At 42.3% G+C, this 21,097-nt stretch overlaps 1 protein-coding gene across 4 annotated transcripts in view; it reads right to left on the bottom strand.

The window, feature by feature from the left end:
* Positions 1-21,097, bottom strand: part of SORCS3 (sortilin related VPS10 domain containing receptor 3) — a 584,946-nt gene that overhangs the window by 99,495 nt on the left and 464,354 nt on the right. For all 4 annotated transcript variants that reach the window (XM_082408251.1, XM_082408252.1, XM_082408253.1 and 1 more), the window contains exons 8-9: positions 11,510-11,599; positions 3,457-3,636 (exon numbers count right to left, since the gene is read on the bottom strand). In XM_082408251.1, coding sequence (XP_082264377.1) covers positions 3,457-3,636; positions 11,510-11,599 — 270 coding nt within the window. The remainder of the gene's footprint in view (positions 1-3,456; positions 3,637-11,509; positions 11,600-21,097) is intronic.

Here is a 21,097-nt window from a genome sequence, read left to right as displayed (position 1 = left end):
AGCATCTTCATAGTCTTTATCCCCACTATTCTCCAAGGTCATTCGACATTCTAGGAAAATGGACCTCTACTCATCAGACTCTGGTTCTCTTCTTATGCTGGACTTTACCAGGCATGCCTTTCTCCCATGCTCTAGCAGTTCATCATTTAAACCTACTCATCTGCAAGTCTCCCCAAATTCATCAAGTTAGAATTAATTTTCCTCTTAGTGATCCCATAACATGCAGGAATCGCACCTCTAATACAAGTTAGACTGTGATCAATACCCTACTAGAGTCACTTACGTCTTTCCAGTAGATTTTGAGTCTCATGTACAAGCCTCATCAAGCAAAATACATTTCATGAAAGTGTGTTACTTTCGCTGAATTGAACACGAAAGCTCACTGTTTTTTCCAGCTGTATTACTCAAGGGCATTCAGAGTCCACAAAAATTATAGTCTCTTTGCTAACTGGCCATATGGTACACAATCTCAGTTTCTATGAGAATCTCCAGTGAAGAAGGTTAAAGTCTAATGACCCCTAGAGACCAATTAAATTGGGCTTAATCTCCAAATCACAGAATGTATACCCAGGTGCAAAACAGCATCACCCTCTAAAAACCTTCAATGTGGTCATGGTCTAGATAGTGTCAGGATATAATTTATTACCTTGGTATTAAATGCCTTCTAGAACCTGAACTCCAACTACTTATGCAGCACTCATTCTTGTACCTGACAACCATCTATTCTACGCAATTAGACTGGCTAGCTCACGGACTTACAAATCTACACTGTCTGCCGAACTCTTGGCTTATGTCATTCTTGACATTTGGAATGCCTTCCACTTCTTCACCTCTTCCTCCCCAGGGCAAAAGTACTGATAATCGGATTGGTAACATTGAGAAAAAGAACTGGTCTTTTACAGCACATCCCTAACTCAACTATTTTGGGGATCTGCCTGCAAAGATCACATCCTCTGCACCACAGTGCTGTGGTGTTACAGAGACAGGCTTCCATGGGAGAGCTTTTTATTTTTTTTAACATCTTTATTGGAGTATAATTGCTTTACAATGGTGTGTTAGTTTCTGTTTTTATAACAAAGTGGATCAGCTATACATATACATATATCCCCATATCCCCTCCCTCATGCACCTCCCTCCCACCCTCCCTATCCCACCCCTCTAGGAGGGCACAAAGCGCCGAGCTGAGCTCCACTTCCCACTAGCTATCGATTTTACATTTGGTAGTGTATATATGTCCATGCCACTCTCTTATTTTGTCCCAGCTTACCCTTCCCTCTCCCCGTGTTCCACGGGAGAGCTTTTGATTCACTATTTCTGCCTGTGACTGGATGGATGAGTTCAATTCTGGGGAGCAGTATTAGCAAGACCATTTCCTCCTACATGCTTTTCAAAGCCATAAAGTTGACATTTGATCTCCTTTTGTCTCACCCTTTGTTTCTGTCTCAAATGGTTTCATTCTTGGGCAGGTAAAAGAGGAACTTTGTTTATTGACCCCTTCAAAGTCCAACAAACTAGACTGTAAGCTCCCTGAGGGTAAGAACCCTTATCTTTCCTGCTTTCCTCATGGGCTGGAACACAATGCAGGGGCATGATCAACCTTGGTAAAAATGAATGGAGAACAAGGTCAACAAAATTGGTTCTAGGGAAGTTGCCTTGCCTGGTGTATCTTGCTTCTCTGTAGGTGTGATGACACCATGTATTTTTTTCTCCAAAAAAGACTGACATCAGCAAGACAAAAAAAAATTACATGTATCTTGGCACATTCTTCATTTTGATTCATGTGCCACTTCAGATCAGAATGTCTCACTGTTCTAAATGACCAAGGAGTTTCAGGCACCCTGTTTTAGGAAAGGAACTGCACAGTGGCAAACTCACCCACCATATCAACAGAGTCAGAGAAACAGGAATTTCTCAGCTGAAAGGTCATCTGCAGCAATGTCCACCTCTCCTACTGGGCTCTGACCACAGGAGCATGAATAATCCTCTTACCTCTACAGGCTTACTTGTGCAAACAGGAATGGCCTCAGTCCTGGGAACATTCATCCAAACCTTCCCACAGATGTGATTTACTGCCCAATAACAAAGGTATATTTCTGCCTCCTGGTGTGATTAGAGGCATGAAAATGTAAGCTTCCCAAAGCCATTTACACCCCTAGTCATCTCTACTAGTCTTTACAGCTTTAGGAAGAAACCTAGGTCATTTCCGAAGCTGGGACCTTGTTGCTAAGGGAATTATTTCAGCACTTGTCTACGTCCTAGAAAATCAGCGTATTTCTACCCTGACATTCACTTCTCTCCTTCTTTTTAATGTACTTGCATTCACCCCATGCCTTCTACCTAATAGAATAACTGGAATCTTACATGTTTCCACCACTCTTAGTAACTGAGCAGCCAACTTAGATACCAGAGTAGGGATGCTGGAACTTTGACATGCACTGCTCAGAAGAGACCCCTGTCAAGCAGAAGCCCATGCGCTGATCTCTCTGCTCTGATAGCCACTCCCGCTCCTCGAAAAGGAAAACTCACGATGGAGTAGCTCACCCATACCATCTGAGGCTACCGCCCACAACAGGAAACTTGTCCTGCTGTGAATGAATGACCTCCACCAGTGCAGCCTGTGTGGGTCCGACCACAGGTCACTAGTAAATGTTGGATAATGAGACATGCCTCCTTTGCTCAAATCAATCCATCTAGTTGAAGTGGTCAGTCAAGTTCTTTCACTGCGAAAGATCACACACTAGAGGTATAAACAAGCAGTGTATCATTAGGGTCACTGAAACAATTAGTTTTTTTTTTTTTTTAAATCTAGTCCCTAAATGGAATCACTTGGTTTCCTAGATAAATTATTCTTTAACTGGTGGTCACATTAAAAACATTCAGTATAAGTGGAAACTCAATAAAGGTGATCATATTGAAAAAAAGATGTAAGTCACGGCCAGTTCTTCTCTATGCACAGGTGTTGGCATCTGGCGGCATTTCAGGGAAACCCTCACTCCTATCAGTGATATGTGCTTTCCTCTCCTATAAAGTTGTTCATAAAACATGATTTTCCAAATAATTTAAGGTATATAAATAGCACTAATCCCTCCACCCAGATCTCACAAAAAGAAGCACAGATTTGAAAAACGTACTTAAGAGATCACTGAAGTCAAGTACCTTCACTTCTGGGTTGTAATCCTGCTCATACACATAAGACATTGACTTTAGCTCCCATTTGTTGAAGGCTTATTGAGTCAACCACCACACTAGATGCTTTACAAACATTATCCCTCATTCTCACAACAATCTCATTAGATCAATATTTTATCCCCATTTTACAGGTGAGGGAATTGAGAAGGTAAGTCCCTTGCCCAAAGTTACAACTGCTAAGTGTACAGCTGAGATCTGAATTCAGGACCATCTGACTCCAATGCTTGTGTTCATACTGTTAAAACTCATGAAACCTTGGCTACATACCTCATACAATTCAATAATGATGTTTCCCATCAGACCTCTGCTGCTCTTAATGTTCTCCATGGCCAGGGTGAAGTAGATCCCACGTGTGTCTGAGATGTAGAGGTTGTACGTGTCATTCTGGTTCCATTCTTGGACAGCTGCGAACACTTGGTTCTCATTGGTACTAATGATGTGCATGTCCTGTAAGAAGATGGAAGGCCTGTAAGGCAGCAGATCTTCATATCTCCTTGCCCACTGAGACCCAGAGTAATTACCATGACTTATGAAACGGTTGAGAAAAAGCTTGAGTTATAGGCAAGGTTAAACAATTCCGTGTCGGGCCAAAGCTATAAATTATGAGCTTCATGATTTCTGTTACTTGCTAAGTGACAGTAAGATGGGTGTAAGGGGCTTTGGTGGGTATGATTTTCCATGGCTTCAAGGGATTTATCCACTTTCATTTTTTATTTTTATAACTGAAAGTTGGTCTTTGCTAACGGAGACATACAACCTTGCAAGGGGAAACCCACACGTGCAAAAATGACAGGTCCTATCCCTTCATTAGATCTTCATTTATGATTTCAAACTTTTTAGGGTAACGGTTTTCACGCCTTTCTTTGGAATCTTCAGATAGGGATTGCAAGAAGGGTGGCACAGAGGCATAGCCGATGGGTGGGGCTCTGGGCTTCCAACTCTGTTGTAAACAGAGAGGCACTACTGAGATCTGTTATGTCCTTGAGTTCTGTGTAATATTTTAGGAGTAAAAGGTGAGGGGCGTTCTGCTGCTAATACAGTAATGTTTGAAAACCACAGATATACAGGAAAGGATACTCACTCTAGAATTTAGTGTTCTGGGTCATAATATAAGCTCTGCTATAAGTCAGCTGTATGATATTGGATGCATCAGTTTCCCTGAGCTTCCATTTTCTCACTGAAAGAGTGAAGAGGTTGGGCTACCAATAAAAATAGCTAACATTTGGGCACATTCTAAGTCATCTAAATGTATTATTTCAATTAAAAAATCCAATAATTCTACAATGGAGGTAGTATGATTATTCCTGTTTTACTGAGGAGCAAACTAAGGCACGCAGAGGTTTACCAACTTGCTTCAGATTACATAACTCGTTAAGTAGCCAAACCATGTTTTGAACCTCTGTGATATGACTCTAACCTAATTGTTAGCTTCTAACTATTTGTATATACAGCCTCTAAATCAGAAGTTGCAAACCAATGACCCATGAAATGAATATGAATCACAATTGTTTGGTTTGACCATAACCTCTATCAAATACCTGAAAATGTAGTATTTTAGGTAGAGTCAGCACTCATTGGAGGCTTAGCCCTACATACCTATGATCTGCCCTTATATATTAATGTTAACTTCTTGGTTCCTGAAGCCACTTTAGTTTGTATTCCTGGACTGGGTCATTTCTAAAATCAAATCTAATAGTTCAGAATTCAAAATCATTTTTAAAAGCCAGTTTGCATATGTGGCTAGGCATTGTACAAAGATTACCACAAACTCAAGTCATTACCTAAGGAACTTACACTGTCAGGAAGAAATGTTAGCCTGGATAGATATTGGACTAAATAAGAGTAATTTTAAAAATGTATAACTATACAGGTGTATATGCCAAAGAGTAATATCATCCCAGGAAAGCAAAAAGAGAGGCACCCTTGTCACTGTGGCAAAAAACACTGGTAATAGGGACACAGGCAAGTGGAGTGACAGTAAGTAAATAACTAGGGTGGATCTAGCCTTCACCTTATTTGACAACCTTTCCCAGAAATGGTTTCAACAAAAAAAAGGAGGCAGCAATGTCTCTAATGTCAGAACCATGGAGAGCTCCTCCAGGCCGATTGTACAAAAAAGCAAACTCATCTGGACAGCTGGGAGGAGGCAAAAGTGAGAAAGTGAGTTCTGGATCTTTTATTGGAGATTCTCTGTCAGATCTCAGCCTCTAGCCTTGGACTCCCTAGGTCACCTTGACTAAGACCTCACTTGCTCATTTGTGCTTTCACACCTTGTAGAATTACAGGTTCCTGCTGAGGTGCTTGAAAATGGAAATAAGGCTTACTCTTAAAAACCATGTGATGAAGTCACACGTTGTGTGGTGTGGAATGAAAGCCCAAGAACCCAGTAGGAGGGGAAATAGCAGCTGCAGGAAATATGGATTAAATTCACTTAACCTGTTAAAAATGCAACAGAAATGCCTGGCTTTCCCCAGATGTTTTTGGTCATAAAAATGAATGCGCTAAGTTATTTTAGACTAAACTAATGTAAAAGAAGTGAGGGGGAAAAAACACCTTAAAACCCTGGGGCATGGTCAGGATTAGAGGCAGCCAGATTTGCTGTGAGTGCATCTTAGTTTAGACCCGCACTGGCACTATGTTACCTGGTGAGCAGGTACTCCAGGCTCTAGGATGACAGACTACTCTCTAGTATATAGAATTATGGGATGTCCACTTGAGAAATCCTTAATTTACCAAAGTCACTTAGCTAATAAATTATATTACTAAGATTTGAACCTAAGACTATCTGAATAAAGAGGCTAAACTCCTTACCAGTGGGGGTATAATTCGGTGTGTATCAAAATTACCTGGAGATCCTAATAGCATGCCAACTCATGGGTCCCAATACCTGAGATTCTGATTCATTATGTCTGGTTGTGGAGCCTTAGATTCTACCACCTGAGCAAGCCCTCCAGATGATTCTAGTGCATGCAATCTAGGGAATCACTTTTTGAATAACTCTGAACTATGTGCCCTCTCTCCTAATAGGTCTTAGATTTGAATAGGGGTCAACCAATAATGAGACTATTAAGCCTTCTAGGACAAAGAAAAGCATCATTAGTTAAAAATGGTCCAATAGGAATCTGAATGACAATAAAGCTTATTTCTTTCATCTTGCTACCCTAATTTAACTCCAAGGCATGTGTCACTTCCTTAGTAAAACAATTATAAATAACACTCCCCCTACATCCTCCCAATACAGTCACTAGGGAGAATCATGGTTGCTTTTTGAAAATCTAACCTCTGACTTCCTAGGTGAACAGTGTAAAAATATTTCCGTGTTATTGAAACATTTTCTTGTAATTCGGGCCTAATGTAACTTCATTCATTACAGAAACACCTATGTTATTAAGCATTTGCCATGGGCCAAACACCATATATAAATACAGACAGGAACAAAACGTAGAACCTGACCTCAAGAATATGCCCATCTGCTGGTGGAGACATCACAGACTCAGGTGGCCTTTCGTGAACTTGACTAAGGACTACAATAGACATACTGAAAATGGTGAACAAAGGCTTACAGGTGAGAGACAGGTGGAGTATTCAAGGGAATGTATGGAACTTGGAATAACCTGAAGTCAATTTTCCTCTGAGGGAGGTGAGGATAGACAGTGGCCACATCATAAGGGGTTCTGTATGGCACACCGAAGTTCTACCCTGAAGGAAGTACAAAACTGCCACAAGATTTGAAGCAGGAGAAAGGGAGGATTAGAGTTGGTTAATTAATGCATAGATTTTGTTGAAGATGATCAAGTTCATTACATGATAATATCCAATATGGAAGCATTGTGAAGAGGGGATTTAAATGGGGCAATGTTAGAAGGAAGGGAGAAGGCTTAAAAGGTCATTGCAACCATCCAGGCAGTAATGCACAAGGGCCTGAACTGAAGAAGCAGATTCTCTATGAGAACTCTATGAAATGAACTTGTGAGATATTAAGGAGGTAGAATCTACAGAAGGGAGAAGGACATATCTTGAATATCTCAGATACCTGAATTACAAAATTTTCTGCTTTTTATTTAGAGTATTCATTACAATCAAAATGAACAATCACTTCCATAATTATTTGTGTGATATCTGCCTCTCTCATTAGACTATAATGAGTTCTCAGATGGCAGACACTATGTCTCTCTTATTTGTCACTTTATTTTTAGTGCTTACCAGAGTATCTAGCACATGGTAGACATCCAACAATAGTTCATTGAGTAAATAAATGGAGTAAGTAAATAAAAGGAGGAGATATAAGGGTCAAAAGGTAGAGACTCTGAGCTCAGCTGTTAAACGTGTTCTTTAAGGGAATGTACCTCGATTAGGCAGTTAACGATATAGTTCAGAGTTTAATGGAGAGATATCTGCGGGGGCTGTGGATATAGGAGTCATCAGTGTGAAGAGAAGGGATGAGGTCACTCAGGAACCATGAAGAATGCAACGGGAGTTTAGGAACATCGCCACTTTAAGGATGGCAAGGGAAGGGGATCCAGAAAAGGAAATCAGGAGAAAAACACTGTCAAAGGGAAGAGTATCAAGTGCAGATTTTTTTTTTTCCCCCAACAGTGTCAGATGCTCCAGAGAGTTAAAAAAAAAAACAAAAACCAAAAGATAAAGATGTAGAGATGTCTAATTGGATTTGGCATGCAGGTGGCCATTGGTTACAATGGCTAGCAGATTTTTAATGGGACAGTGGAGAGATGGATGTGGGAGAGCTGAGGGCAGCTAGCAGTAGGTTCAAGAGTGAATCGAAAGTGAGAAAAGAGGTTAAAACTACAGATAACCCTTTAAGAAGTGAGGCCATGGCACAGCAAGGAAGGATAAATCAGTATTCGGGGAAATGTAAAAATTAAGGACAATTTTCCTAAGGAAATTAAGGAAAGGTTAACATCCTTGTCATTATCATTATAATAAATTACCTAAAACATATTTCCCCCTGTTCTCTTTCATTATTCAAAGTGGGATTAACTGTATTCTACTGTCAAAAACAAACCCAGCCTCAGGTAAGGAGAGAGTTGATTGGAAAAGACTATTGGAATAGGGAGAACACTCTGATCAAAGTATCTGCAAGCACCTCAGAGTGAAGGCAGAAAAGAATTACTCGTATTGGGAGAAGTAAAGCAAGGCTAGCATGAACTGCGGGGAGTGGGGTGAGTAGTTAAACAGGAAATGGTTTTCCTTAGGGTCAAGCGATTCTCATAAGGAGAAAAGCCAGACTTAAGTCTGGTCCAGTCAAATTAGCAGGCATTTTGTCCAGATTGGTCAGTGGGGACAAACAGTTCAGCGAATCATTTATGAGACAAAGAACAGGAACCTGGTCTTGCCAGAGGTAAATACGGGGCACATTTAAGAGAAGGGGGGGTGGTCTTCGCAGTAAGCCATATCCAGGAACACAAAAGGGTGGGGGGATTTCTTAAATGTTGCTGTTTCCAGGAGCTTGGGGCTCAAGTCAAGCTCAACATTGTTACCGCCAAACTGAGTTCCGTACAGAAACAAACCAACCAACAGGAAACAATTTTTTCTCTTGCAGAAATGACAGAGTAGCGAGTTAAGAACAAGTCCAGAATCTAAGAGGCAAGAGGAGGTCTATCAGACTCAGAGGGGTCCAGTGAGGCCGGCAAGCTCTGAGAGCAGGAGCAGCCTGGGACACGACCCCACGAGGAACTCACCCAACAGGTTAAGAGCGTCAGTAGTATTTCCCCTGGAACACAATCACTGCTTAGACTTGCCCAGCACTTTACACTTTACCAGCAACGAGCCATTTGCTGCATCCTTACAACTTTGCCAGATGGAATGGTGTTATGATGCCCATTCTACAGATGCGAAGACCTGGGCTCACAGATGAGCAGCAGGCAGAGCTGGAATGAAAGCCCTGGGTTTCTGCTCTTGAGCTCCATCTCCTTTTCCCGAGGCTGCCATGGCTTCTGTCATCTGTCTCCAAGCCCTCCACAGGTGCGTGCTTTACACGGCCATCGGCCTGAGACTCAGCGCCCGCCCGATGCCCAGGGGCTGGGTTACTGAGGACTCAGCACAAGGCTGCTGCTCTTAATAACGTCACTCTTTATTAATGGCCTTCATCTCCTTCCCTGCAAAACACTCGGAAGCCACGGAGTGCCCCAGGGGAGTGTATTCTGAACAGTCAGCTGGGAGTAGAGGTGGGGGGGCCGTGATGATGGGCAGATCTGCCGTGTTTCTGTTTCTAAGCAAGATGCCCAGCAGCAACTGCACCACAACGTGGAACGGCAACAACTTGCTTAAAAGCCATTTCCATTTTTAAACGATGGAAAGAACCAGTCTCCCTCCACCCACTCTGTCCTCACCTCCTCGGCCCAGGCTATGAAAACCCGGCCAATGCCGACGAATGAAAGGGATCGATAACCATCCAGCTATCTTCACGACAGCCCTCATGCCAATGAGAAGCTGTTCTGGATGAAGTTCTATCAAAGGCGCTGCACGGAGGGTACTCTACCACAGTAAATTGCCATGGGGTTGCCAATCACTGATGGAGTGTTCTAGGGTTGTGACTGATGCCAGGCTTCATTTATCCCCACCTGCAGGCACATTGTCCAGGGGAGCAAACTGTTTGCTTTCCTGAGAGGTTTAAAAATACATACAACAGGCATACATACAAGAGGCAAAATAGGCCCTACATGGAGAATGTGGCTTGGAAAGTTCCTGAAACTCTTTTCCTGGGCCAATACATGGAAATCACCAGGCTACTGCTAAGGGTCATTCTCCTTTAGAAAGAACATGATCGTGAACTTCCGCTTCCTCATCTTCTGCAGGCAGGGATACCTCTTTCCTGCTTGGGTTTAGAATATCTGATGGGTACATCCTGCAAGCGTAGTCCTAGACAATGGGCCTATAAAGCCAATCACAGAGACATTAGAGAAAATGAGAAATTAATGCCCACGGCCCCTGAGGCTACTTCCCATGGTCCCTGCGAACCTCGTCAGCCTCTCCACCTCTCTCTGTGGAAGCCAGTCTCTCAATATGGTTTTCCAGTTTGTTAAATGAACCATACTCTCTCTTAAAATCGGGCCAGTATATGTATTTTCTACCAGCTTCCCGAACACTCGCTTGCAGGGTTAACTCCGTATCTGTCTTGAATCATCTTAAGCATCACTTTCTTTAGGAAACTCGTCTTCTCTACCCATATTTGGTGAGCTCCAACTATCATGTCACAATGGCCCTTGAACTTCTGTACCTATAATACTCCCTACACCCACAGTTGCTTGTTCAGTGTCTCTCCTCTACCAGAATACAAGCTCCATGAAGGCAGGGAACGTTTGTATCTTATTTACCACTCTAACCACAGAGCTTAGTTCAGTGCCTGGCACAGAGTAAAAACTTAAATGGAAGAAAGAATAGATCGATGGGTGAACAAACGAAGGAACAAATGAATGAATGGGTATGTGCATGCTTACATGAATAGGTGAATGTATAAAAGCAACCAGGGGTAGATGTTATCCACCTTCTTATCCCATAATCCCTTCTACCTCTGTACTCATTTCGTCTTTCATGATATGTTTCCTAGCACCAACTTAAGAGATCCAAGTCTTTGTAACATTACATTTGATACATGTCCAACCTGAGACTTTGCTTCTTTGCAGCCTTAATAGGTGATGCAACTAAAGCCCTCCCACATTCACACCAACGTTCTAAGATCTGTCTCCTCCCAGAAGCCATTGTTCACAAGGGATGAGGTCCACAGAGTAAGTTTTATGATTTTCCAATACAAGAGTTAAAATGCCATGATTTGATATTAATATTATAGTAAATTATTCCTTTTTAATTACTCATAGTGGCAGAAGGGAGAGGAAGCACAGGCAGTGCATTTATATTTAGCATTAAAAGGTAGAGAGAAGCAAGAAAGCTATGAGACTAACCTGTCCGCATCTATCTACCTATCTATCTATCTATCTATGGCTTCTGCCTGGACCATTCTAAGCCTGGCCCTCTACTGGTCAATAAGGCCCTTGTGAAAGGGAGGGGCCCTCAGGAGAGATTGCAAAGCTAGTGTTCCTTTCATTACCAGTCCTGGGAAATGACCCAAGATCATATCGGATGTTTGAATCATAGGAAATCAAAGCTCTTGCCCGTGTACCCTGCTGAGAGGGGAACACAGAACCCAGATTCAGCGACACCAGCAGAGGCTAAACCCCGCAGTGGTAAGTCAGGCTGAATGCCAGCTGTCTCCCAGGCAGGGATCAAACCTTCTGCAGCCCAACAGGGCAGCCTCTCCCCACTGCTTTATCTGGCAGGACCCAGGGGAGCAGGAGGTGCGTACCTTGGGCAGCGAGTACTTGGGCAGCTTTATCTGAGTGAAGGCTTCTCTTCGGTAAGACACGTAGTAGCTGGCTCTTCCACCACTTGTTACCTGTATCGTGGGGAAAACACAAAAGGTCAGATGGGGCTACGGATCACGGCACAAGGTGGAAAGCAGTAGCCCCTCCATCAACAGCCACAGTAGGTTTGTGACAACCTTTTAGGGAATACTCCCTGTTGGCTTCGATCCTCCAACCCCACAGTGCCCTGAGTTGCTCCTGTGACACAGCACTTAGACAATAAGTCAGCAATTCCAACAGTCTTTCCCTGTGGCTGGCAATGTCTGTGAGAGCAGGGGCTCTGTACTCTGTCACGGTGCTCTGAATACATACACACTTAATAAATATTTTCAACTGAAAACAGAGAAGCTACTGATGTCTGCTGTACCCATGATCTATATATTCTTTTTTTTTTCAACAGCTTTTAATCCACTGCAACGATGACATGATTGTCAAAGAAAATGTTTTGTATCTGAACAATTACTGTTGCTCAAAGCCTTATTACTTTGAAATGAATTTCACTTCCTCTCTGAGCACAACTTTTTTCCTTCCTATTTACAAACCCACGCATTGAGCAGATATTTACTGATTCTTTCCATGTGCTAGTTAATTAAAGGTATCAAAAGTCAGAGAAAGAACTCTGGATTTGAAAGTCAGAAATCTTAGGTCTGAGTCTCAGTTCTACTAGCTCATGGCAGGGGGAGTCAACATCTGAAACCTCACTTGGCAACAGATGGATTCTTGGAGGAACCTGGAAACCACTCCAAGAGATGGTCCCCTGGCCTGGGCTTGCTGGAAAGTCTCACCAACATGGCATAGCTCTGCAGATGGCTGCTCTTGGCCCAATTATCCTAACTCAGGGGAAATTAATATTCACAGGAGAAGACAACATAGCCTGCTCAGAGGAAATAACAGGAGGACAGTCGCAAGCAGGCTGTTGTGCTGAGGAAGCAATCACTGGAAGCCCAGGCTCCTGCTGAAGACAGGCCAGTCCCCTGACCCTGGTCCAACCCTAGTGCCCATCCACAGCGGCTGCTGGGAGCAGGAGGGGTATAACATCTCTACTGAAAGCCACCCATCGCTCCTCACTCCAAGAGGTGGCATTTCCCATGGCTCTCCCTCGACCTGCGCAGAGTGCAAGCCCACAAAGCAGGCACCACAAGCTGCCAGGTAGAACAGATGTTCAAGTCAGCGTGAAGGCAGAACCTTGGAAAAAACTTGGTGCAAAGTCTTAGGCTGTGAACCAAGAGGAGAGACTGGTTTCCCCCTGATGGTCACTGCTATCCTTACATCTCTATTTTCTAATGAGAATCATTCTTATCTCGTATTCCAAGACTTTTTTTTTTTTTTTATAAGACATCTGTTCTGAATCTATATTGTTCCATGTTGGCTTAGAGGTGGGGTGTTGACAGATTAAGACCAATGAGTTGCTGAGAAGTCTTTTGTTTTTCTTTTTTAAATATATCTCAACTATATAGAATCAGATTAAAATATAACCCTTGGTTCTAAGCACAGTCACCATTAGTCCTGGCATGATCCTATTTATTTGCTTCTTTAATTTGGTTTTATTTTAATTATAAAACCAACACATGTAAATGTACCTGCAAACCCAAGAACTAGATCAGTAGTTTTTAAACTTCAGCATGCATCAGAATCGCCCAGAAAGCTTGTTAAAACTCAGACTGCTGGGCCCCACCCACAGAGCCTCTGATTCAATCAGTCTGGGATGAGGTCCAAGAATTGTCTTTTCTAATAAGTTCTAGATGATGCTGATGTTGCTGGTCTGGGGGCCACACCTGGAGCAGCACAGAACAAGAACTTCAGTGCCAACTGACATGCACCTCTATGCCTCTGTGCTCCTCACCTGTCCTGACCCCTGCCTCCCTCTGAGATGTAGCTACTGCCCTGAATTTTGTGTTTACAGTGATAATAAAGTCTTTTTAAAATTAAGGCAAAATTCATAATAACATCAAATTAACCATTTTAAAGTGTACAATTCGGTGGCATTTAGAACCTTCACAATGTTGTATGACCACCACCTCTGACACAGTTCTAAATCATTTGCATCACCCCCACCCAAGAAGACCCTTTACCCAGTGATAAAGTTTTTAAACCCCCAAATATATCCTCTGGTCACCTATCATGTGCTTGAAAATCAGCTCTCCACAGAACATCCTGAATTTCACCAACCTCACCCTTAGTGAATTAGACCAGTGTCAGAATCCCGTTACTAATGCTGGCCAGAGGTCAGCAATTAAAAGAAGCATTTCCCCCGAAGACCCGGTCACCTCCGCAGGGCACAAGATGACAGCACCACCAGGCTTCTTATCAGCACCACAGGGCAAGGCAGGGCCCCTTGGGGTTTCTAACTTACCAAGGGCCAAAGGAGAACAGAGTGGTCCCCTTGATAGGGTCCCGCTGACCTGACTCTGGAACTCAGCCCAGCCATGCCTGTATGGCTCTGTGCAAGCACAGATTCTCTCTCTCTCTTTTTCACACACACACACACACAAGCTCACACACACAACCTGGGAGAGTTTCTGCTTAAATAAAGCATGAAGATGGAATTACACTTCAGAACTACCATGGAATAATCTAAAACATTAAAGGGCTGCACGAAGCCCAAGGAGCCCAGAGGTTCCCCAGTACCTCTGATGCCATAGCATCCCCCAGCGACATCAAGCTGGCTCCCGCAGCTCTGCCTCTGTCCTGGCTGTCCACTCTCTGTACTGCAGAAATCCAGCTGATACTTTAAACCTCAGTGTAAGGCCCCGGAGTTCACGGAAGGGTTGTGGACGCCACCAATTCATTATAACTTCTCCCTCCTCTCATCTCCTGAATTTCGTTATTTCCATTTCTATAGCACTTTCAACATTTACTCCTGTGGTGTACATATACCTATAATGATCCCTCCACGTCTTATTATAAGGGTGTAACTTCTTGATTACTAAGTAATGCTGGTCTCACGGCAGGCGATTAGGGGATGCATCATGATAAAAACAATGATAAAACTGTCATCAATTGGGTTCATCTACCATGCTCCAGAACCTCCCTTACATAAATTATCTAGTCTAATCCCACTGACAACACTGCAGAGTCTATAAGATATGGAATGACTTGCCCAAGATAAGACAAATATGAACCTAGTAAAGATTGGCTCTAAACCTGTTCTCCTCCTCCTGTGACTGAGACAAATCCTCTATTCATCTTACTCGTGTCAACAATTGTAACATTTCCTTAATTCCAACATCTTTAAAAAAATTTTTGTAAATCTCTGTAATTGACTTGTGTGTATACGTTTGTGTTTCTTCATATTCCCAGAGCATCTGCCATGACATTGACACTGCATCTTAAAAATGATGTCTTCTTAGAAGAGAAGTGACGTAATAAAAACCAGAGGAATAGTAATTACCGTGCAGTGAGAAAACATATTACGTGGAAGATGCTACAGTAAGCAGTTTATAAACCATACTTCATTTGCACTTATATATATACATATACATATATATATTCCTGACAGGTAGAGGAGATATATATATATATATATATATATATATGTATATATATGCTCTACAGGTCAGGACAATGAGGCTGAGAAAGGTCACTAATTTGCCCAACATCATACAGCCTTTCATTGTCCCAGCCAGTGTACAGCTCCAGCCTATGCTTAAAAATTTAACTAGGAATGAGCACATCTCCAAAACGGCAGGCATAGGGCAGGAAGTCAATACTTACTGACTGAACAATGAATTGTGATTCATTCGCTTAACCAGAGAGCCTCTGAATTCGATTTTCTCCATTGTTTAGTGACTACACGGCTGCTGTAGAGAAGAACTCCATCCCTGCCCAGTCCCCGCTGGTCACAGGGACTTGTCTCCAAATAGGGGTTCTAGCATTCCCCCTTAGCACTCCCTGTGCTGGAATGATACCAGCCTAGTGCCTTTGCCGCCTCTCCGCTATCATTTGTGTGGTTCTCTGGCAATCACACAAGGAAGGAATAAAGTTTAGCGGCTATTAATCTATTTTGATGAACTTTTCTCTTCCTTACAAGCAAATGTGCTGGCACTGTAAATCCCAGAGATTATTACTACTTTCCCTTTCAGTGACACCTTTTATTTTACATTTGATGGATGTCATCCAATTATTTGCTCTGGGACCATCCGTCATGCTAAACACAGAATTAGCTGGGCCTCTTCCTGACCAATGACTGGCTCGTTAATCTGATTTTCTGGATTTCCATTTTACAGGTTTAATTGGGCTCCTGGCCAGTGAAAATGATTCCTTTGGACAAATGCATTGGCCGTTAAACACATCTGTCTCTTCTGACTTGTTCCCATGCCTGCCGTAACCAAGTCTAAACTGACATATCCTATATTTTTTTCACTTCTCCTTGCTTCTGGATGATGACTTGCCCCGTAGGAGAGAGAGAAATGTGCCCCCCAAAATGGAACCAGAGGGCCTTGAGTCATATTGAGCCTGCGTCTTCCATAGATAGAAGAAAACTTGTAATGTCTCTAGAATTCATAAGTGGGCATAGGTAATCTGAGGAGAGAAGCAGAAACTAATATTTTCCAATATTTATCATGTGATGAGTGCTTTAGATCCACAACACTATTCAATATCCACAATAATTATTACTGTTATTATTGTTAAAACTATTATTAGTACCCTACAAGGTAAAAGTATTGATAATATAATGTTTTTTGAGCATTTATTAAATACCAAGCACTATTCTTCTGTATGTACCAGCTTTCTGTTTTATGGTCAGAGGAGAAATTGAGGCATAGGGAACTTATACAACATACTCAAAGACACACAGCAAGTAAATGGTGGAGCTGGAATTTGAACCCAAGTTTATCCGACTGCAAAGTTTATGCTGGTCCCGCAGACTATGTGAGGTTTCCAAACCTCTCTATGGAAGGGAATGGATCCCAGGTCATTCAGTTCCCAATTTCCCGGATAAGATGCCCACCAACAAGGCAGATCTTTCTCTGGTAGGGTTCATGTCAATTTCCCAGCCCTGAGAAATCAATGCTCTATTGTTGCACAGGAGTGAATAGTGCTGCTATTGAAATTGGTGAATAAGAGGGACTATAATGGAAATAAATTCAGCTTACACGAGAGCTGCTGCCCTCATAGGAAGTGACATTTAGAAGCTTTTCCAGCTAGAGGAACTTGCTGGGTCCAGTACGATGTGAAGAATCTGTCCAAGCCAAGAGAAGTGACCATCTTTATAGGCATACGTTAGTTATTTCTCACGTAGCCCTTGCATTGTTTCCTCTTCCTTAAAAAATGAGAGGGAACAGCTGAGTGTTATGATGCACAATTAACTTTTCCGATTTCTTTGCTCATTAATTCTATTCAGATTATTTGAAATAAGTCTTGACGTTGTTAGGCCTTTCTCTTCCTCTCCACCTACATAATTCCTTTAAAGATCATACTTCTTCTTTAAGAACAAAGAAACAGGCTTCTGACTACCAGGGCATAAGAGTCAATAAATAGCCATGGGTCTCATTAGGATGCAGCTTTAAGTGTCAGGATGGCTTCTCCATGGCAGGTTATGTCGCCTCTGTCATCTTGAGTTCATTTTCTGAAAGCGCTCTGCTAAGGCACTACACTATGTGTCAGAATCAAACCTGTGTTCAGCATTTAGAACAAGACACCTATCAGCAAGCCATGTCCTCTGCTAGACTGTTTGATGTTGAATTTAGTGTTTGTCAAACTGGTGTTTGCTCATTTTATGTCCTAGAGGCTCTGGGATATTAATGCAATATGCAGTTTTATTTGCCTGTTTCTAGAAAGAGTGGGTCTAATGCTTAACACAACACTCCTGCTGAGGCTGAACCTCTTTGAAACAGATTTGCCCATGAAATTTTTTATTGGGCCCCTAACATAGCCCCAAAATGGCTTTACCAAGAATAGATTTGGGATAAGATAGTTGATGTGAAGCCAATATTGCTCTCTCTCTCTTTGTATGAGGGATGTGTGTGTGTGTGTGTGTGTGTGTGTGTGTGTGTGTGCACGCGTGTGCTTGTAGGGCCGGTGTTGGAGGGAAGACGTGTACTGAGGTTGCCAGCGCACTATTGGCCAAAAAATACTGACAAATCAACTGCCACTTTCACCAGTCCTGCCAAGAGACTTCTTGGGGCCTTCACTGCCTATGGGGAATGCTAGTAAGGCAGAGAAAAGGTGGTGAGTTAGAAAAGCATGGGACAAAGACCATGTCTAGATCTAGACCACACAAACAAGAAGAATCAGTAGGCCTGACTCTCTGAGACTGGTTTTTCAAATATAATAAAGGAGCTGGGCTTGATAAGTTTCCAATTACATATTTTCAAAGAAGACTCTTCTGGTTTTTAAGCATTATAGCACATTGGTTGGGATCCCAGACTTGTGTTTGAATCCTGCTTCTGCCATTTGCTGGTTTGGTGACCTTGAACAGGTAATTTAGCCTTCCTAATTTTTTCTTCTGGAAAATGGAGACATTAATGCTACCTAATAACACGTTATCACGAGGAATGAATCTACCATGGCATGTAAAGAGTTTTAGCCCTATACCTGACACATCCTAAGTACTCAATGCATATTACCTGTCCCTGCTGAACTAGAGGCACAGATGCCTGTATCAGTCTAATATCTTAGAGGACTTAGGGTGACTGACCATGGCAACAGTTTATATGTAAACCGGAGGCTGTTCAGGAAGTGTCAGGGTTGCCACATGGGATACCTGGTCAGAATCGACCGGGGATAGAACACTGAAATTCTTCTTGTTGCCCTCAGCAGGGATGACTTTGTAGAGAAGACCACCTGTGGAGACCACAAAGTCAACGTGTTTTGTGCCAGAGATTTGACCATTAAGCAGCTACAAGTCTTATCTTCATGTTTTAGCTTTTACAATTTAAAAGGAAGGGAAGAAGTTCTTGGGATGCCCACTTGACCCTGCAAAACAGAAGTTCATTGTCTTTCCTCTCCTAGTTTTGCTGGGGGATAAAAAGGCAAAGATAATAAGTGCAGCAATAAAAAAAGAACTGATATGGATTTGAATTGTCATCCTGGAGTATAAAATTTGGGAGCGTTCGAATACTCCCAGTTAATATAATAACAGATAAAAAGCTAAAACAGAGACAGTCTATGTTGAGTTCTAGATCAGGATGCCAGAGCTTCACAGAAAAAGGAAACGCTACCCATGGAAACCTTAAAGACAAATGTTAAAACTTACTATCAAAACACCTGCCCTGCTTCCTCTTTCACAAATGTCCCTGTTTCTTGTGTACTGTGAGTTTAATATGGTTTTGTAAAAGACGAACTGAGAAAGGGCTAGAAAAGATATTGCAAGGAGTCAAGCTTATATAGTCTTCCTACACTTATGTAAGTTTTTCTCTTTGAGATATCACATAGCCTATTTCCTTTATACAGGTAGACATTATGAGGTCAATTAATTGGCTGAAATCTTCCCAAGCCAGGCTCTGTCTTTTCTATAACATCCCAGAATTTCAGAAAACAAAAACTAAAGAGTGGGAAAGGAGAAGAAGGAAGAAAGGTAAAAGATCTCAGTATCTGTAACATCTGTGATTCTAGTTTCAGCTTGATCATGTATCAGACATGCAATTTTAGGCATGGTAACTAGTCTCCTGGAGTTCCAAGGTTATTTTTATATGAAAACGGAACAAATAATAATTATCCTTCTCTTACAGAAAAGTAAATGCGATAAGATAATAAAATGCTTTCATGTTAACTATAAATTGTTTTACAAATACAATGAGTAGGGTGTTATGATTGACCTGTATATGTACCCAGGAACCCAAAGATTTTAGAAGTATTCTCACTGACAAATTGCTGTAGAATGAATGTTTGTGTCCCCCCCCCCAAAATTCGTATGTTGAAAGGTAATCCCCAATATGATGGTATTTGGAGGTGGGGCTTTTGGGAGAGACCAGCGTTCTTATAAAAGAGACCCCAGAGAGCTCTCTCTTTTTCTAACATGTAAGGACATGGCAACAAGGTAGCCGTCTATGAACCAGGAAGTGGACCCTCACCAGATACCAAATCTTCCAGTGCCTTCATCTTGGACTTGCCAGCCTCCAAACCTGTGAGAAATAAGCTTCTGCTTTTATAAACCACTCAGTCTATGGCTTTTATAGCAGTCTAAGTACAGAAATCAAGGTGATGATCCACATTGCCCACTCTATTGATTGTCTGGGGCATTGACATTTGCCATTGGGCCAGTAGCTATATATAGTCTGTAAGGCTATAGCTATCTACAGACTGAAACGTTAGAGGCAATACAGAATATGAGAAGAAAAGCAAGAAATGGATGGGCAGAGCTATAGATCAGATGTGTCTTCAGCCACATGGGATGAATGGCAGGTGCACATAGCTGCTTTGAGAATGACTAATTTTATTGATATGTGCAAGATATTTTAAAGATCCTAAAAGGGCAAGGAAAACAAAGCCATTAATTTTCTAGAGAAGCAGGGATGCTTCTTTGGGACATGGGATTTCCAGGCAGACTTGGAGATACCTGGGCTGCTAGATGTAACAGGAAAACTTTGCCAACATGGGATGTGCATGCCTCATTTTGGGACAGCAGTGGACGGATTTAAACCATCTGTCAAGCTGTTTCTCAGAAAACACTGCCACCTCCCCAAGAGAGCCATGAATATTTGTAAAATACCAACTGCTACTCTGCTACTTCTTGGAGCTTCCCCATTGTACTCTCTGTGTCATGCCTGTCCTATCCTCCACCAGCAGAAGTGTCACTGTTGGAGAGTCAAACTCTGTGCTCACCACTTTGTATGCACTGTCTGCCCTCATGCACAATGACCTTGGAGGAGAGATACTATGCAGCCCCACTTTACTGATGAGTTCATTGACATGGATAAGGTCACTCAGCTCCAAAGTAGCAGAGCCTGGATTTGAACTTGGGTCTTTAAATTTTGATAATGTCCACTACACTTTGCAACCCTGAAAAAATCTAAAGTGTCTACTGCAGAGCCTTTTCAAAGAATAGCTAGTTTAAGACCAGTTACCTGGAGGGATTCATCCTGACACAAATCCCAGCATTAACGAATTTCACACCGGCTTACATCAAAAGCTACCTCCTTAAAGAGTCCTCCCCCATCCCAATTTCCCAGCTGGAATTCAGCTTTTCATCCTCTGATTCTCAGGGCCCTTTGTTTGTAGCTCTCTTGTTGCACTTATCAGCTGCTGTCCTGAATTACTGGAAGAGGGTACATCTTAGGTCTCTTGTACTGTATTATCTTCGAGGGTAGACAATGTGTCCTGCTCTCATTTAACCACCTCTTAGTACCTGGCACCCACGTCATAACTCATATTTGTATTCTACTTCATGCCATTAGTTTTCATTATTGGACTGAATCTCATTTGGTTGGAGCACAAGCATGCAAAGGAGGTCTAATTACATCCCCATGTTAGGATTCAGGGGCCGGAGGCCCAGACAGGCCACATTATGTCACCTTGCTCCTAAAAGGTAAGGCTCAAAGCCAACCTCAGAACTTCTGACTTGAAGCCCAAGGCTCTTTTCACATCGC

Source organism: Balaenoptera borealis, assembly GCF_965194805.1.
Source record: "Balaenoptera borealis genome assembly, chromosome: 10".
Classification (NCBI taxonomy): Eukaryota; Metazoa; Chordata; class Mammalia; order Artiodactyla; family Balaenopteridae; genus Balaenoptera; species Balaenoptera borealis.
The sequence above is the reverse complement of the archived record's forward strand: the minus strand, read 5'-3'. Positions and strand labels throughout refer to the sequence as shown.